This window comes from Equus caballus, chromosome 30 (assembly GCF_041296265.1).
Source record: "Equus caballus isolate H_3958 breed thoroughbred chromosome 30, TB-T2T, whole genome shotgun sequence".
Classification (NCBI taxonomy): Eukaryota; Metazoa; Chordata; class Mammalia; order Perissodactyla; family Equidae; genus Equus; species Equus caballus.
Window position 1 is genome coordinate 15027315 of NC_091713.1, and position 19819 is coordinate 15047133.

Here is a 19819-nt window from a genome sequence, read left to right on the forward strand (position 1 = left end):
TTTAAATCCTCTGAGACAGATTTCACAGACTGAAAAAGTGATTAAATTTGGAACCAAAACTGTGTTTAAGTATCTCATGATTAAAAAATAAAGATGTCACGTATTCCTAATAAAATAATATTTTCCTTTAATATTTCCCTTTGATAACATAAAGAGAATTTTTACAAGTATAGAACAGCTATTTTGCAAATCTGAAGAGTATTAGTTTCATGTAGATATGTAGCATGTATCATTAGTTGAGGGACAGGGTTTAGAGGAATAGGTGAAATAAAGTAGCCAAGATGATATTTCAAGATCTGCCCCAATTTTAAACCACATCAACAATGAAAAAAGCTCTTGTAAATACATCATATGAAACAACTTAATATCGTACTCTAGTTTGTACGTTTTGGCTGGTTTCAATTAGTTTTCCATTTTATTTTTATCATGTGAATTTTGTCATATGCACGAAAGAATATATGACCTTTATGAAACAATAATAAACTGATCACTTATGAACCCACCTCCTAACTTAAGAGGCAGACCATTATCAATATCACTGCGTCCTCCTGTGTACTTTTCCCTCATCCCATACCCCTGCCTCTCCCCAGAGAAATTCACTATCCTGAATGGTGTGTTTATCATTCTCTTGCTTTTCTTAAAATACAAAAAATTTTGCATATTTTCATAGGCCTAAACAATATATTCAGTTTTTCTTGCATTTGAGATTATAATGTTATGTTGTATGTCATCTCCTGCCTTGCTTTCTTCATGCATTTACTGTGTTTCTAAAATTCATCCATGTTATTACACATACTATTTAAAAGTTTATTGCTTGTCACTACTATAAAATATTCTGTTGGGTAAATAGATCATAATTTATTTATCAGTTCTCTGATTAGCAGACATTTGAGTTATTGACCCAGCTTTTTGCTATTGTGAACATTGTTGCATTTGTCTTCTGGTTCGTGTGTGCAGTGGTTTCCTTAAGTCATATTCTTAGGAACGGAATTGATGGGACATGGGGAATGCAAGTGTTCCACTTTACAGGATACGTCAAATTATTTTCCAAAGTAATTGTACCAGTTGACACTCCCACTCGGTATATGAGTTCTTACTGAGCCACATTGTCTCTGATATTTGCCATTGCCAGAATTCATAGTTTTATAACCATAATAAGTGATTTTTGTTTGATTGGTCATCTTTTTCTTATTGATTTATTGAAATTCTTTATATATTGTAGATACTGGCTTAGTAATGGGTGTTGTAAATCTTTTCCATTTGTGAGTTTCTATTCATTTTTATGTTGTATTTTGCTGAACATTTATTGTTATAAGAAAACAATAAATTATATTGTCTTGCTAAAAATTTATTGTTACAAATTTTAAAGTAGTTAAAAATATCTTTCTCATCCTTTAGGTTTATCTTTTTTTCTCCCATTTGAGACACTCTTTCCTGCCTCAAGATTAGAAAGATATGACCCTTATTTTCTTTCAAAAGTTTGAAAGTTTTGCCTGTTACATTTATATATCTTTAATCCGTTTGAAATTGATTTCCTGTGTATGGTGTGAGGCGAGGATTCCATTTCATTTGCTCCGTGTAGATAACCAGCGGTTCCATTACCATCTGTTGACAGTCCTTCCTTTCCCCAATGATGCACAATCTCCTTTCTGTCTTTCATGTACATTTAGTTCAAGTAAGATTCATAAAGTAGCTGTGTTGATATCTTAGTATAATCATTTGGTCACTAATGGCTTTAAAAAGTCAAATTTAAGTTTTAAATGTATTTCTACTTTTTTTTATTTTTGCCCAGAATATTCTTTCTTTAAAATGTTATTATTAAACTTTGTTCAAATTAGATAATTCTGTACCTTTCCAGTCAGAACTAAGGTTCATTTTTTGTTGATTTTCTGTGAAGGCTATATTTTGAAGGGAAAGGATAAATTAAAGATCTTAATAGTATGTGCTTTATAAATAGGCCAAAAGTTTTAGACTTAATTTTTGAAGGTTTTCTTGAAATACTAATTTCGTTTTTTATTATTTTAGGTCCGACCCTTAAACAGTGAAGGATCATTAAATCTTTTAGGGTTGGAGACAATTAGATTAATATATTTCAAAAATAAGATGGCAGGTAAGAAAATACACATTAATCAGATAGCTTCAATGGAAATGTCCTCTCTAAGCTGACTGCCTAAAGATAATAAGTGGCAGAGCCCAGATTTTCCCTCAACTGTATCTTGCTCCAAAGTCTGTTATCTTGGCCACTATCATACTCTCTCAGTATAATAAAACTACTGGACAAAAAGTCATCCTGTTAAGCTCGCGTAGCCGTACAAGCAAAATATTTCTTTCTGACCTGCCTTGTTATTTTTCTGTGGAGTAACGAGGTAAGTAAAGTATAGCTGAATATATCTTCTGTGTTTTTAATACTGTAGAACCTAACCAAAATTTGTACCACTAAAATTATGAAAACCCATCCAGAGTCCCGGTGGGGACTTTGGAATACATCTACTGCCAACGCACAGGGCTTAGAGCTTCTGAAGTGCTAACGACAACGTGAGCGGCAGAAACAGGGAAGAGAGGAGAGTCCCCGGAGTGCCCAGAATCAGGAGAGGGGAGTGGGTGCCCTGGGGTTACGAGGAGCAGGGCAGTGTCCAGAGTTGTGGGGTGAGTCCCGGCCAGGGAGCCTGTCCATGTGTAATTAAAATGAAATGTTTGCCAGTCAGAGTGACCTGAACAGTTAAAATCTCACTTTAACAAATATTATTATAATGGTCTCTTCCATATAATAAAGCTAATTTCATGTCTTAGCAACAAATTTCTGTATAGCAAAGGTATTCGTAAGTTTATGATCTTTTGTGGTGGATCTGTTTAATGAAGATGTTCTTATGGTACATTATGTATTTAAAATAATAATTTAAATTGATTTAAACGTAAGTGAAAACATTGGCGTCAAGAAAACACATTAAAATGTTTATACCAGTTCTCTCTCAGTAGTGTGATTATTATCTTCTTTATGCTTTTTCCCCCGTATTCTCCAATAAATTTATATATTCTACTATCCAAAAGAAATCTATCAAAGGTTTGTCATTTTTGTTTTGTTTTTAAGTACTAAAGTACACGCACATGTTGCTGGGCCTCAGGTTGGATGCTCTGGTACATCCGCTTGGCACTGGAGGTTTCTTGGTATCCAGTCTGGTGACTGTAGGAGTAGACCTGTCCTAAGAGGATATTCCAGTATGACTCGAGAAAGGATACTCAGGTTTTAGAAGGGATTCCCACTCACAGATGGATTCACCATGAAGCTAATGAAACTTAAGCTTTAGGCCCCTCACTTCCAAGACCCTGTATTTAATTTTGGATCTATTTCTTAGAGGAATTCCGAATATTTGTATAACATTGGATTCACTCTGTTCTCACTGTGTGTGATCATGATGATCATAAAATGTGTGCATTACCCAGTTTGTGTCTATAGGGTGACACCTCTTCCAACTTGTCTTTTCCTGGGCTTCCATCTTTCTGCTCTAGGCTGAGAGTCAAGGTAGAGCTTAGAGAAGGAAGACCTGCCAAAATTTCAATGTAGTTGTCTTGTCCTTTGAAAAGGGGAGGAAATCCCATTTCCCAGAGGTCCTTTTTCTGTCTTGCTTTCTCCTCCATCTCTCAGGAGCTCAAAGTGCTCCTGCAGCCCTCTGGCTATCCAAAACCTCCCATGGCCATCGCAACACACCAACACATGCTTCATCCTCACAATTCTCAGATTCCGGAATTGTGTTTCATATTCTCATCCACTTTGAAAATTCTGTCCTTTTCACATTGGTCATTAGGAAAGCAGTCTGATTAAGCTACGACACTATGGGGAGAATGCTGGGGTTTTTTTACTAATTATCAACTTTGGCCTGCCTTCCAGCCCCACTTGGCTTCTTCCCACCTTCTTTTTCTCACTTTAGCTTTTTGGGTGTTAAAAACTTGTAAAGGTTGCCTTTTCTCTTTTTCCTTAACTAATGGCATCTATCGTGGTGTATAGCTACGATTGTCTCTTATTTTTAGAGTATGTTCACATATCCCAGCATGTTTTGGGAGCCCATGGCTGAAAGTTTGTTCACCTATAGGTATTAAAATTGAAATAGAATAAGATGTGTGCTGGACTGCTAAATGTATACAGTTAAGTATCCTTTCTCCTCAAGATCAGAAGAGTAGAAGTAACGACAGATTCTGACCTTTAGTAAAGGAAGCTAGTGGGAGCACAATTCCTAGTAAGGACCACATCTTGCATGTTGGATCTTGCAAAGGAAATGTTTTAATATGTAGAAATAATTTTATCATTTATGCTTGATTACGTACTTGTACAATTAACTGATATTTGTACTGTCTTGGAGACTAATGGATAAAAAGCATTTTAGCACTTTAAAGAACATCATTATTCTTTGTATTTTTTTTACAGAAGGGGATGAGCTAGTAGTTCCTGAAACATCCGATAATAGTCGGAAACAAATGGTGAGAAACATTAACAACAAGCGGCGTTACTCCTTCCGAGTCCCAGAAGAGGAGAGGATGCAGCAGAGGAGGTGGAGTTAATTTATGCCCGTCACCCACACACGCTTGTAGCATTGGAAGGACTGTTTGGTCGTAATACTGCATTTGATGTGGAAGGAAAATCTGGTCTCTGAAAATCTGTCGGTCATCTATGGTGTTAAAAACTGCAATAATGAGAATACTTCTCAGTGTAATTTGATTCGTTTCTCAATGTGTATGGAATAGTTACAATTTTTAGAATGTGGACCTTTCTGTAATATAAGCATAGAGCATAATAGAGCATATCTGTGCATATAGTAAACCTCTGTATGTCTAAGAACTTCACATTACCTGTTCTCTTCAGAGCAAACAGAAATAGGCTTGTAGTATTTCCAGTTACGTATAAAAACATTTCTGAAGTATTATCAAGTATTTTAAAAGAAATACATAAAACGGTCAGAATTACCTGTAAAATAGGGTAGACTTCTTTGATATCCAAGCACTAAAAGAACCCTCTCCATTTTCCCACCACAATCATAAGATCTTTTATTTAAAATCTAAAACAAAATCTTTTTTTTGCCTTTTTTTTAATTGAGTTAATGATAGGTTACAATCGTGTGAAATTTCAGTTGTACATTAATGTTTGTCATTCATGTTGTAGGTGCACCACTTCACCCTTTGTGCCCACCCCCCACCCCACCTTTCCCCTGGTAGCCACTAAACTGTTCTTAGTCCACATTTTTAAATTCCTCATATGAGTGGAGTCATACACAGATTATCCTTCTCTAACTGGCTTATTTCACTTAACATAATTCCCTCAAGGTCCATCCATGTTATTGCAAATGGAATGATTTTGTTCTGTTTTGCAGCTGAGTAGTATTCCATTGTATATATGTACCACATCTTCTTTATCCAATCATCTGTTGATGGGCACTTAGGTTGCTTCCATGTCTTGGCTATTGTAAACAATGCTGCAATGAACATTGGGGTGCATAGGACTTTTGGGATTGCTGACTTCAAGCTCTCTGGATAAATACCCAGTAGTGGGATGGCTGGATCGTATGGTAGTTCTATTTTTAATTTTTTGAGGAATCGCCATACTGTTTTCCATAGTGGCTGCACCAGTTTGCATTCCCACCAGCAGTGTATGAGGGTTCCTTTTTCTCCACTACCTCTCCAACATTTGTTACTATTAGTTTTAGATATTTTTGTCATTCTAACGGGTGTAAGGTGATATCTTAGTGTAGTTTTGATTTGCATTTCCCTGATGATCAGCGATGATGAGCATCTTTTCATGTGCCTATTGGCCGTTCGTATATCTTCTTTGGAGAAATGTCTGTTAAAACAAAATCTTTTAAGTAAATTTTTAATTGAGTTTATTCTATTATTTTAATTCTGTCCTTATTAACATGATTTCATAGTTTTATTTTTATGAAAAAAATGCTTAATTTTTTTCTAAAGTTATCTAGATTGATCATGGGGAAAAATGTCTAAACAGGTGTCTTATCTTACAGAGAGATGCTACGAGATCCAGAAATGAGAAATAAGTTAATTTCTAACCCAACTAATTTTAACCACATAGCACACATGGGTCCGGGAGATGGAATACAGATCCTAAAAGACCTGCCCATGGTAAGAGAAAAGAGAGTGAATGTGCACATCAGTGGGGTTGAGGTTAAGGGGGGGCAGGGGAGAATATGTGTGTACGTAAATATTTATGTTTAAATATATACATAGATAAGATTTATTGGTATAATGAGGCAAGGGTTATGTCAGTTTATCACAATATGTGTACGATGCATGATGACATACTTGATGAAAAAAACATAAAATTTAGACATCTATCAAAAACCAAACATACCAAGTTCTTATTTAGTTACATACTCTATAAACGTCTCTCATCCATGGATTTACTACTGTTGGTAGAAGAAACTGCCAGATCTGGAGAGGATCTCTCCCAAGATTCAGAACTTGGTTACCAAATTACTAAAATTTCACTAAGACTTAGCAGTTCAGTAGGTATTTGGCCCTTTTTTCCTCCCAGAAAACCACAGTGGCTTGGTCATTAATGGTCACACCTCTCATCTGATTGTGAAGTTAAATATTTTTCCTTCACCCAGTTATAAACATGCTGCCTGGTCAGTCTTACAGAAAAAAGTACAACATAGGAAAACTGTTGTTTGTTAACAAAGTGAAGATTTGATTCTTGAATCTATTATTTTGAGATTAAGAATATTAGTGAAATTAACTAATTATTCCAGGCTCTGCTTATTCTTAACATTTTAGTATCATAGTACTCTCAACAAAGTATTGAAACTTTAATATGACCCTTTTGATCTGTTATAGTAGCGTCTAGATTTTGCACAGAATTTCACACATGATTTATAAACTATGGCTATTTGGGAGATGATTTATGACTCTTGACCAGAAGCTCTTTCTAAGGAAGTCTGTCTTCTAAAGATTGTATTTTTCCCTTTTTTCTCCCCAAAGCCACCCCAGTACATAGTTGTATATTTTAGTTGTGGGTCCTTCTAGTTGTGGCTTGTGGGACACCGCCCCAGCGTGGCCTGACAAGCGGTGACATGTCCGCGCCCAGGATTCGAACCGGCGAAACCCTGGGCCACAGAAGTGGAGCACACAAGCTTAACCACTCGGCCACAGGGCCAGCCCCAGGAAGTCTGTCTTAATTACCCATATTACTACCTCTACTGTGATAGAAGATGGGAACATCTGTCACAGACAGAAAAAATGATAGATAATATGGTTTGATGTGCAGTTAAGCTTTTAAAAGTAGTATTTATTTCATGGGAGGAACAAAAAGCCTGGATTTATTTGAGTCTGAGTTCCCCGTTGAACTATCCCAGTTAAGCAGTTGGCCTGTGTGTGAGTGAAGGTGAGGTTCTCATGCATCGTTGTTTCATCATCATCCGGATGTTGTTATTGTGCGCTTGTAGTACTTCTCATTCCTTGGAGGAGTTCGGATCACTCACAGGAGTCATTTACCCTTTTGGAATGGGGATTATTATTAGCTGTATTGGGTAAATCTAAAGAAAGTGTGCAAAAAACATTACAACTAATATTGATATAGTAGTTAAAACTAAGTCAAAACTTTAAGGCTGAACATGTTAAATATTAAACTGTGGTACTTATCTATCACATTTAAAAGTTATACTACTTTTTTGGCTTTTGCCTGGGAATGAGATTTCAAATTTTTCTCCCTTCTTTCCCATTCTGAACGTTTGCTTAATGTCCTCAGTCTGGTTTCCCTTTATTCTTAGGAATAAACGTAACATGACTGTACAGTCCCAAGCCTCTGTCGTTTTTCTTCTTTGGAGTTAGAATGTCAGGTTCAGAGCACCTTAGGAGAGAGAATTTTTTAATTATGATAAACATTTCAACTGTTTATTTTTTATATGTTTAAATATTTATAGCTTATATTTGATAGATCAAGTGTTATGTACTATTTTAATGAAACTTTTTGAAATTTAGTTAGTAAATAGTTTTTCAACACCTGATGTGTAGTTAGCATTGTGGAGGAATAGGGAGATACAAATTTCAAACACATACATATGTTGCAAAACAACACATCAGCAAATACAAAATTTCTTCAATAGTTAACGACGTTTTAGTAGGTATTATCCTTTTAAAATTATAATTTCTTTCACTTTTGCTTCATTTTGGTGCACAAAAAAATACATGGCTTTCATCATATATTCTAACAACATAGCAAGAAGAAGCATAGAAAATTTTTCTATAAATTCTATTGTATCCCACACATTACAGTATTTTTCTTAAGGTGAAGTAGTTTCAAGATTTAATAAAAAGACTCCTCTGTTTGGTATTCTGCCATCAGGTGAAAATCAATTTGCTTGTGCTCCAGAATCCTTTCAGACCTTCCTGCACAGGAAGACTCGGTCTTCCTGCAGTACCCTGAATAGGCACGTGAAGCAAATGTCAAACTGCAAACGTCGTAAGAACTTTGACATCAAAGCACCCCTCCTCACTCCACCTTTCTCCCCTCACCTCCCTCCGCTTACAGTAAAAGAAAACTCTGTTTTATGGTTTTGCTCAAAATAAGGTCTAGTCTTTGTTACTGAGCAAAACAAGTTCAGATAGCATTTCCCAAAGATTCATCCCCCTCTTGACCCCATGACCCATGGCCTTCTGTGCCGGCTACTTATTCCCATTAGACCTCCTGATTTTCAGTTTTTGTTGTCACTGACTTTTTTAACCCGTGACCACCTTGTTGGTTCTTTGTGTCAGCACAAGTGACTTTTTGCCCAGTAATGCAATGCAGTTTTTAATGTTCCCTCCATTCCTTTCATGTTTTATCATGTAAGCACTTTTGTATTTTCAGGACAAGAAGTTGGTGTACATTTTTGAAACCTGTTTCGTCACCTGTCCATGTAGTATTCCGTCAAAGATGCTGTGTGTCTGAATTCCTGTTCTTCACAGCCTTACTTTATCTTCACCTGACTTTCTTCCTTTCACAAGCAAAGGATATACATGCTGGGGCTTTTCATAGGCATCCATTTAATCACCTAACAAACATTTCTCGATCTATTGTCTGCCCAGAACCGTGCTTATCTTGGGGTAGACACTGGTAAACAATACAATAATATGCATGCCTGAAAAAGAAACAGTAATATGCATGTGTATATCTGTGTGTATATATATTTATTGAGAAGCTTGAGATATTTTAATATGTCCTCAGATTTTAATATGTTCTTTCCACCAAAACGGAATTATCTATGTTTAGTGAACTATTTCCAAAAATTAAGATGAATTAAATTCATCCAATGTTAACGTGTATAAGAAGAGCTTTTAAATACCAATGCTACGTGTTGTTACCCGTGCAAAGAGCATGTACCCCAGACATTTTATGTTTTAACTTATTCAAATCAATATTGCTTTCCTGTGAATTACTTATAAACTTAACAGAGTTTATTGGATGTCTTTAGAAGCTTAATTGTGTTTCCTTTCTACCAAAATGATGGTGAACTAGGGTGGTTTGCCTCATGAAGATGAAAGAGATAGTAAGGGAGTCGTTGTTTTCCCTTTCATCTTCTATATCCAATGTGAACCTCTCGTGTGTGTTTTAGTGAGCCGAGAGAATGTAAGCAATTAATATAAAGCAGCAAGTATGTCTTCAGAGTACACACTGTGTTCGTTTTCTTTCAATAGTTTTTTGTCATTTACGTTTTTTCACAGTGGATGCTGGTAATAAAGGGCAGATTTTTCTCCAGTTGAATGCAAGATAATATTTTACCTCCAGAAGATTTACTTTTAGCACGTAACATTTCTCCTAGCCTTTACCCGTTCCTAAAATTGTTAATTAAGATAAAATTTCTGGCTCAATGACCTCTTGGAGCTTTAAGTAGTAATTTTGCTTCTTAAGGTCAAAGTGACATTTACATCAGTCGTTTTTTTCTCTTTTTGGAAATAGCCTTAGAAAGTACTGATTTTACTCACATCTCTAAATTTAAAACAATATCTTACACAGGAGCCTTTCTTTTAAGACTACGTAATTTACCAGATATTTGTTTAACAAAGCAAGCTCATCTCAACTCATGAGAACATAAATTCAGTCAGCCTTCTCTCCAGCAAGTCATTCAACCCCTGCCCCTAATAAGAGGATGGCAGAATGTTATCTGGAAACGTAGTTGTTCTTCAAGAACTGAACCTTGAAAATTCCCAATAGAGAAAGTGACTGGGTACTGAGTGACAGTTCCCAAATATTCAGAAGTTGTTTTATCAGAAAAACTGAGATTCCTTGGCTTCAACTCTTTTTTCTGTATGTTTAGTATTACATAATTTCATTTTTTTTAGTATACCTGAACATTGAAGGGAAATTTTTCCCTTGGTAAAAACAAATGTGTTCTTTTAGAGGACCGGCCTGGTGGCACAATGGTTAATTTCACATGCTACACTTTGGCAGCCTGGGGTTCATGGGTTCAGATCCTGAGGGCGGACCTCCACACTGGTCACCAATCCATGCTGTGGTGGCATTCCACATACAAAATAGAGTAAGATTGGCACGGATGTTAGCTCAGGGCCAATATTCCTCACCAAAAAGAAAAAACAACAAAAAAGATGTGTTCTTTTGGGTATCTGAATGGAGATAAGGTTGGGCTGCTTACAGGTAAACCAATAATTAGTATATTCCACAGTTATCACTATTTTTGTTATAGGAAAATAAGATCCCTAAAAGCGAACACATACCACAGGTCTACCAATACCAGGAAATGGTTTTAGGTTTCTAAAGAAGTTTTATAACACTTCTAATGAGAGGCTGGTTGTGGGTTCACTTGTTTTCTTTAACTATTTCTTGCTTTTTTTCTATCTTCCATTTTTTTTAGTAGATTTTTGCCATGTTTGATTCTATCACATAAGATAATACTAAACTAAACTCTGGAAGTCTCCTTGCATCTCTGAAAGTCCAGTTTCTACTCACTTGACAAGAGTAATAGAATAACTTTATAAAGTGAATGATCTTTTGCAAATCAGCTGTTTAAGTAACTGGCGAGAGGATTATGGAATTGAACTTTCTGAGGCCTGCAAGTATTTCATGAAGGATTCAGTTCTGATGTGAGATACTTGTGTGCTTTTTTCTACTCGCATGTTGTCTGAAATGTCACATATAACTAGCAAATCCATTTTCATTACCTTTGTTCTTCTTCCTGTTGTTTTGCTAGCCAGGTTTCCCTTATCCATCCCCTCATCATCACTCCGGTCTGATCTCCTCCCCGATCAACTTTGAGCACATCTATCACATGACTGTTAATTCTGCCGAAAAGTTTCTCTCTCCTGACTCCATAAACCCTGAGTGCTCCCCGTCTCTGTGCTCTGTCCCCGGTACACCGAGCTTTATGACTCTGCGGGTACGGATAGCTGAGTCAGTGTTAACTTGTACTAACCACGTGCGGGCCCCTGCCTGGCTTCATGAGTAACACTGCTGAGGGCTCACCCAGGGCCGTCCTCCTTGGCCTCTCTCTCTTTCGCCAGACTTCTCTTCCTGCTCTTCCTCTTCCTCCTCCTCTTTCTTCCAGTTCTGTTGTGTTTCTTCTTTTGAGGAAAAAGATGAGGACTGGGAGGATTTCAGTTTTGTTTTTGAAATAGTATTGCAAGTTTTTCTCTGTTTAGATTATTTTCCCATCGTGATGTTTTTCATTACAGATATCCTCATAAGAAATAGCCCCTGAATGGGTCTTTATTCTGTTAAAACAAACAAAAAAGGGATCCCAGAATTTCTGAAATTTTTACGGTTCATTACCCTAGAACCAGTTAAGTTCAGAGAAATGTTTTGTATTTAGTGGAATTAAATACAGTCAAGTCTGTCGTGAGACCAAACCATGGGCCTTCTGTCTATGACGAACTCCTTCTTGAAAAGCTTAAAAATCTTCGAAGTAAAAAGTGTAACAGTGTTAATGAGTAACAGCGAAAATTGCAAAAAGAAGATAGTCTTCGTAATCCTTGAGTTGCTGATAGGCCTTTAATTCCAGCCAGGATCCAAGATAGGAAAACTAGATCAAAGAGAAAAACACACAGCTTGCTGCATTCTGAAGGACCGTGGCACTGCTGTGAGTCCCTTCCTTTCTGCCATCAATCTTTGTTACCAGGGGCTTTGCAGCGGGATGGAAAGCTGGTGGCCATTAAGCTGAATGTCCACACTTCCATCAAAAGACGTATGCTGACACTAATAAGGGAGCATTTTCTTAAGTTTTGAAGATAATAAAATATTTGGATTGTATCACGCATACCCATTTTCTATAGTGACTTCTGACTTAGAAAAATAGTCATATCAATTTTTTATTTGTATATATAGTAATTTTCCAATAAGAAAACTAACTGTAGGATGAGAAGTTTGTTTTTGTATTTTTGTTTGTATTCTAAAATTATTCTAAATTATAATGTTTTTAGTGCCATTGGCATTGGCATTAAACTGTAATGTCATTTAAACGTCTTATTTGACAAAATAAGGTGAACTGTGATGAAATGAGCCTGTTTGCTTGGTAACAGATTGCAGGGAGTGTATTCCAGAGGGATGTTGTATAAATTAATCAGTCGAGAATTTTTTCATATAAAAGATGGTGGAAATGTTCTTAAGTTAGTCATCTATAAATAGAAACACTGCTGTCAGTGGGAGTTTCACCCTAATCTTGAGCATATTTGTCCATGAGAAGGACCAGAAGCTTCAGATTCCTATCACTTTATAATGAAGTTGAACTTCAGCTGAATGTACGATGAACTGTTAGAAACACATCTTCTGTGCATCATCCTTTCATTACTTCATCAGTCAGTGTTGCTAAACTGCTGGTATCTTTTAATAGACTTAATTTTTGCCATTTATTCTAAGGTAGGTTTGTTTTATAGAAAAGGACACCACCAAGGTATCTGAAGGGTTGTAGCAAAAACAGTAAAAATTTAAAGGTTGAAACTGATATTCCCATCTCTTTTGAGCTTTCCTTTGCTGCATTGTGGCCATGCTGCTGGCGTCTTAGAGGGTTGCTGCTGTGTGCGCAAATGCTGAAATGCTAGCACTGACTGTTTCTGTTTTAAGTTTTTTATTTTCTTAGAGAAAAGAGGGTAAAGCATTTGCTTTAAACAAATAACACACTAAGAATTACATGGACTTTGCAAATTTGATATGTGAACCAAAATGGTGGTAGTTGAATTTGGGGCCAGCCAACCAGCCTGCTTTCAGTAGGTGTGATTCTTCAGAATGTGTGATTTGGGGTTTTCCAGCATTCCTAGTGTGTATTTCCTGATTGCTCAGTTTGGCCCGGCATTAGTTGTTTTGCTACAACCTCTCCTCTGGTGGCGGCCCTTCTGGTCTGAAAAGGCTGGGGCCGTCAAGGAGGCCAAGTGCTCTCTGTTGTCCTCACACCAGCTCTAGGTGTGCGTGGCTTCCACACACTCCAGCCCCGTTCCTCCCTTGGACACCAAAACCATTCCATAATTAGATGGGAAGCTACTCAAGCCAAGAGGCCCAAGTTAAGTCGCTCCACCCAGGCCGTGAATGTTGCTCTCAGTGCCCATCTGTCTCTGTGGCAGCAGGGAGGCCTGGCGACTGGGGATGGGAACGTGCAATTGGCACGTTCAGTATCATGCCCGTAAAACATTCACTTGAGAAGAATGTAATTTTAATTGACTTTCCTCCAAATGGGCTTATTCAATTACTGAGTTATCCTGAGCAAATAAAACTCTCATACATAGAAAGCTTTGTTTCAGTTATCTGCAAATGTCCATGTAATTCTAAACTTCACTGTCACTTCTAACTGGGTAACCATTACTTACTGTTCTCACGAGGAAAAACTGCTTACTTGTTGATAAGTATTTGAATAAGCGTAAGGATAAACACTTAGCCTGGCTTGGGGTGAGGTTTGCTTCTGTTTAGGGCTTTAAAAAGCACTTTTGTGGGTAGGAGGGGTTAGATAATCTGTTCCTTGTTCTGTATCACTCTGGTGAAGATAGTTTTATTTCTTGAAATTATAATAAAGACGAGAACTGTCTGCAGGAAATCAGCTTCTCTCTGACCGAAGAATTTTCCTTTCTCTCTTGTTTTTAGAACCCTCGGCCTCAGGAAAGTCGGACAGTATTCAGTGGCTCAGTCAGTATTCCATCTATCACCAAATCCCGCCCTGAACCAGGTCGCTCCATGAGCGCCAGCAGTGGCCTGTCAGCAAGTAAGTGGCCCTGCCTGCAGGAAGGTGCTGGCCCCATGTCCTGTGGGCTCACGTGTTCTCCCTGACCCACTCGGGTGCCCCCGTGCATTAGCAGTGGCTCCAGTGTCTCAGCCCTCTGGGTGCCCGGTGAGCCCAGTGCAGCTGTCACAAACATAGTCATGGAGTCCTTTCAGAGCTCACAGCCCATCTGGGGGACAGACAGACAAATAATGCTACAAACTGTGGTCAGAGATGCCCTGAAGGAAAGGCAGGAGGCAGTGATAGGGGACAGCAGGGGAAGCTGGTGTGAGTTCACACCGGGGTGAATTCATGCTGAGGAAACTCCGTGCCCTCCCTAGGGGTGGAGTCTTGTTTGAGTCAGGTTTGCTACTTGAAGGAAGGCCAGTGTGGCTACCTGGTAGTGGTCAGGGAGTCACGGAAAGTAAAGCACAAGAGGTAGGCAAGGTCAGATCAAGCAGGGACCCAAAGACCAAGGTAAGACATCTTTTATTTTATTAAAAATGCAGTGGGGGCTGGCCTGGTGGCATAGTGGTTAAGTTCGCACACTCTGCTTTGGCAGCCCAGGGTTCGCAGGTCCAGATCCTGAGTGCAGACCTATATACTGCTCACCAAGCCATGTTGTGGTAGCATCCCACATACAAAAAATAGAGGAAGATTGGCACAGATGTTAGCTCAGCGACAATCTTCCTCATCAAAAAAGAAAAGAAAAGGCAACGGGAAGCCTCTGAGGAGTTTTAAGTAGGGAAGGACTTTTATCCATTTACATTCTTTTTTTTAAGATTGGCCCCTGAGCTAACATCTGTTGCCAATCTTTTTTCTTCTTCTTCTTCTCCCCAAAGCCCCTCAGTACATAGTTGTATAATCTAGTTGTATGTCCTAGTTCTACCATGTGTGACGCCACCCCAGCATGGCTTGATGAGCAGTGTGTAGGGTCCGTGCCCAGAATCCGAACCAGCGAAACCCTGGGCCACCGAAGCAGAGCACACGAACTTAACCCCTTGGCCACAGGGCCAGCCTCTGTATCAATTTACATTCTTAAAAAGATCCCTCCAGCTGCCAAATGGAGAATGGATTAGAGGTGGGCAAGCATGGAAGTGAGCATCCTGGTGGGAGGCATAAAGTGGGAGCTGGAAGCTGATGGGGCCTGGGGAGCTGCAGAACACGGAGAGAAGCAGATAATCTCCAGGTATGTTTTCGGAAGCAGAAGCAAGAAGACTTGCTGATGAATTAGTTGTGGGGAAGGTACGGGAGAGGGAAGAGTTAAGGTGACGCCTGGGTCTCCTGCTGGTTTCCCACCAGAGCAGTGAATGAGAGTGCTCACAGCCATTCACCCAGGTTTGAGAGGTCGTCCCGCACATGTACAAAGGTCCCAACGTAGGGAAAACGTTAGCATGTTCGATTAACTGAAAGAGGGCCAGGAACAGGTTCAAGAATACGCCCTTTTGCCACAAAGCAAGATAACGTTCATCATTCATCCAGTGAACATTTCTGAGGACCCGTCAGGTATCAGCTCTTCTGCCGAGGCGCAGGGGTGCGGCCGTACATACCCGAGCACCTGCCTTCAGACAGCTCGCAGTCTGTATTAGCTTCTCTTTTTTCTACCCTGAACTGCAGCACGTCTTTTCTATCCTTCTGCATGGAAGCCTGAGCTAAGGGGCCCTAGAGAGCAAACTGCCCTGTGGTGGACTTATGTCCTGCTGCTGCCCAGGAATAGCTTTTCAGTGGGGACGAAGAGGAGGGAAGGCGTGTCACAAGATACTGTTTACCTGAATAAAAGTACCCAGGATGCTAACAGCTGCTTACTGCAGAATGAGAGGAATGTACGGATGGGATATTTGGCTGATAAATGGAATTAAAGTTTGCTCTCACTGAATCCACTGAGCTCTTTGCTAGCTCCTGCAGTAGGAGCAGCGAGGCAGGTCGTCAGACGGTCATTGCAGCTTCTGATTTGGGGAGACTGTTCTTGGCCAAGGGCTGCTTGCCTGTCACTTTCTCAAAAGTTGCCTGGCGTTGCCCTGGAGACCCGAGGGCATGTAGCCAGAGTGTGCCACATCAGTGCGGCCCCGACATGTGCCAGTCATGACTAATGGAACCTCTCTCCCCTTCCTCACCACTGAGTTCTGAGAGAAACGATTGCCCTGGATCCAGTTCACAGTTAAAAGTTGTTCAGTGAAAACACGTATCTGTTGCTCGTATTTTTGAGCATTCGCTGTTGGAGTCGAAGCGTCCTGGTGCAGATTGAGTGTCTCCTGCACCTGTGCTCACTCAGCAGCGTGCTGTGAGCCCCTGCCTTGCACCCAGCTATTGTTCTCAGGCCCTGGCAGCACAGAGCTGAGTCGTGCTGTGCTAGTTATCTTTTGCTGTAGAACAAATTACCCCAAAACTGAGAAGCTTCAAACAGCAAGCATTTATTATCTCTGGGAGTGGCTTAGCTGGTGGGTCTGGATCAGAGTCTCTCTGGAGGTTGCCGTCAAGCCGACTGCGAGGGCCGCCGTCAGCTGAAGGCTCGACTGTGGCCACAGCATCCGCTTCCTGGCTCGCTGACGGGGTGGTTGGTAGGCCTCTGTTCCTTGCTGACTGCTGTGTTGGTGGGAGGCCCCCATTCGTCACCAGTATGGGCCTGTCCGTACATCGCCTGAGTCCTCGTGACGTGGCGCTGGCACCCCGTAGAGCAGGTGACCCGAGAGACAGACACGAAGGCAGCAGTCTTTATAACCTGGCCTCAGAAGCAGCGCAGCATCGCCTCTGCAGTGTGCTGTGAAGCCCAGACCACCGGCCCGGCGGGGAGGGGACTCCCCCGGGCGTGAGTACCGGGAAGAGGTGCCTGCTGCAGACCCACAGAACAGGCTTCCAGGAGTTTCCAGTCAACGAGCAGGAGTCGAAGGGCACAACTGGCGTCTTTCTTACCGTTATCTCCTAAAATCATCTCTAACCAGTGTGTAGCCCTGACCACAATGAAAAACTCTAGCCAATTGGAAAAATGACAAACATTTTATCTTTTTATTAAAGGTGGCTAGATAAAATAGTGTATTTAAATTATAACTAACCATAAGTTATCAAGATGTGAGATGCAAAGAAAGCATCACAAGATTAATAGTTATGTCCGTGGTCCCTTAGGCAGAACCCTGGGCGCCAGGTGGTGTTTTTGTTTGTTTGTTTGTTTTCACAATTCAGATTTTCCTTTTTATAGTTTAGAAAGGAATCTACCGTATGTTATGTTGCATTCCCAGCGAAATGTGGGACAACACCCACAAACATATTAACATTTTCACAGCAAAATTTATGACTAGTCACACTATAAACATATAAATAAATGTAGTCTTTGAAAATAAAGTCTATCATCAGCTTCTAGTCAGTTCGGATCGGGTTTGCTACCATATGAGTTTATGCCAAACTTAATGAAAAAACATTTGATTTTCAGGGCTTTTGAATTTGTGGAATTGCAGCATAATACAGAGATTTAAAGGGCCGAGTCGGCCATCTCCTTAGGAGTGCTGAGGCGCAGGTCCCCATCACTGTTACAGCATGCACGCTGCACACTGGGGCCAGCCCCAGATTCCTGTCAAAGCCTTTAACACAGCGATCAGCTTTGGCCTTCTTGAGATTCTTGGTTGCAAGCTGTTTGTACAGAGGTGCGAGGAATTCCAAGGGGCATCTGCTATTTATAGAGTGCCTCCTACTGGCTTCGGGAATAGCCAGATCCTGGAAAAGGTTTCCAGAAGGACAGCCAGCCGAGAGAGAGACAAGAAGAAACAGGGGACCATATTGTCAGTCTCCACACCCAGAAGCACAGGATCTTCCGAAGCCAGACTCACGATGGCTTCATGACGTGAAGTCAAGTTCCTTCCACCTCAGTCCATAAGCAGAGCAGCAGAAGTCTCTGGCGGTTTGGGTTTTCTACTCAGAATGACAAATTAAAAAATAATAACTTACACTACAGTTTTGGTAAACCGAATGCTAAAGTAGGCATGGAATTGGAAGAGAAACCATGAAAAAGGACTTATGCCTTCAAGCAGGTTGTGATTGAAGGAGACAGAAGATCCACACCAAAAATATATATGTATATGTCCAAGAAACATAGCAACAAAATCAGAACATGTCTAGGGACGGACATCTCTGGAAACTGGCTGGAGTGCTGAGAGGGAACAGATCCCCTAGGCAGGAAGATTAAGTCAGTGGTTTTCAACCCGAGATGCCTTCTAGAATCATCAGAAGTGCTTTTAAAAGTTAAATCAGAAATTCTGCTGTCATTGGTCTGAGATGGGGCTCAGGCCTTGATATTTTTAAAGCTCCATAATATAACGAACAGTATCTGATCAGTGTTGGAACCTCCGCCATAAGCAAATGACAGTGGCCAGGAAATGCGGCCGGGGCTGGGACTGCAGCCAAGCCTCACAGGAGGCCGCCTGGAGCCACCACGGCCGGGCCTCCACAGGCGGCCTCGATGCTGCCTGCTTGGGAACGTGCTGTGTTTGGTGGTCAGCAGGCACAAATGCTCCACACAGTCATCTTCTGACATTTTCCTTGAATTCTTAGTGGAAAAAAACTAAATTGGGATTTGTTAAACCAGCAAAAAGTTGAAACAACCACGATCTGTATCTTATAGTTGTACTAAAACCTCAATACAGTCTTTTTTGAGCAGTTAATATTGAAGCTCAGCAAGATTAAAACATTTTTTAAGCAAAAATTAAATACTAGAGAATGCAGAGAGCTTTGAATAGGTACTAACAGTACCCCACTGTTTCCAAGGTTTTTTGGTCGTTTTTCTGCCTCTCGGTGCTGCTGGCCCCCCTTTTATGTACCCAACTCTCAGACCAGAGTGTGATTTTAAAGAAACTCCCTCATTTTTGCATCTCAGGCTTTGCCCTGTGTAATGAAAATGCTTCTCTCGCGTTTGTTCTTTTATGAAAGTTCCCAGCAGCTGAGTGGTGCTTGTGCGTCAGGTGGAATGGTCTCGGGTTCTGGGAGCTGTTCTCTGCTTTGTCAGCCAGCGCATGTGTTTTGAGCACCTGCTGTGTGCCAGGTCCTGTGCTGGGCCCTGGACAGGCAACGACCATGCATTAGGAGAACGGGAGGCTCATAACTTGATATGATACTGTAAATGCTATGAAGGAGATGGGGAAAGACGCGCTAGGGGCTCCAGGAGGGGAAGGACGCAGTCAGGCAGCACGTAGGTGGAGACTTGAACGACTGGTTCTCTGGGAATCGGAGGGAGATGGCAGTCCAGGCTCGAGCAGGGAGTGGACAGGCAGGCGGCCCTGAGAGTGCTGCCCGCTCACTGGGCGGCCAAGCCCCACAGCTGGACTCACTGTCTGTCATTGAAGGACTCCACACTGGGGAGGATCACCTGGGTGGTGGGAAGACCACTGCGGTCATCTCGGCAGTCTGTACACCTAAAGGCTCACCTCCTTCTACACGTATAAAGTTTCACCTGAATGCTGTACTGTAGGGTCATCTGCACAGAATGGCAGTGCGTTAAAGAGAGAATTCTCTGGAGGAAGCTACAGTGCGAAGCGGCAGCCCATGCCCTCCCCATCAGAGGGCTCGCTGTCTTCCGGAGGCATGGACCAAGGAAGTGATGCCCCAGCGAGGGACTTTGATGGAGAGGTGAGTGGAGCGGGTGTGGCAGCAGCGTCTGGAGG

General features: G+C 40.6%; 1 protein-coding gene across 21 annotated transcripts in view; it reads left to right on the top strand.

The window, feature by feature from the left end:
• The window catches only part of CDC42BPA (CDC42 binding protein kinase alpha), a 327011-nt gene that overhangs the window by 302544 nt on the left and 4648 nt on the right, over positions 1 to 19819 (top strand). For 12 of the 21 annotated variants that reach the window (XM_070255597.1, XM_005607958.4, XM_005607959.4 and 9 more), the window contains 6 exons: positions 2026 to 2110; positions 4421 to 4544; positions 6006 to 6123; positions 11187 to 11372; positions 14060 to 14177; positions 19627 to 19784. In XM_070255597.1, the coding sequence (XP_070111698.1) occupies positions 2026 to 2110; positions 4421 to 4544; positions 6006 to 6123; positions 11187 to 11372; positions 14060 to 14177; positions 19627 to 19784 (789 nt within the window). Of the gene's footprint in view, positions 1 to 2025; positions 2111 to 4420; positions 4545 to 6005; positions 6124 to 11186; positions 11373 to 14059; positions 14178 to 19626; positions 19785 to 19819 lie in introns of those variants that run through there. The other 9 variants (XM_070255586.1, XM_070255587.1, XM_005607963.4 and 6 more) reach the window with 3 other exon arrangements.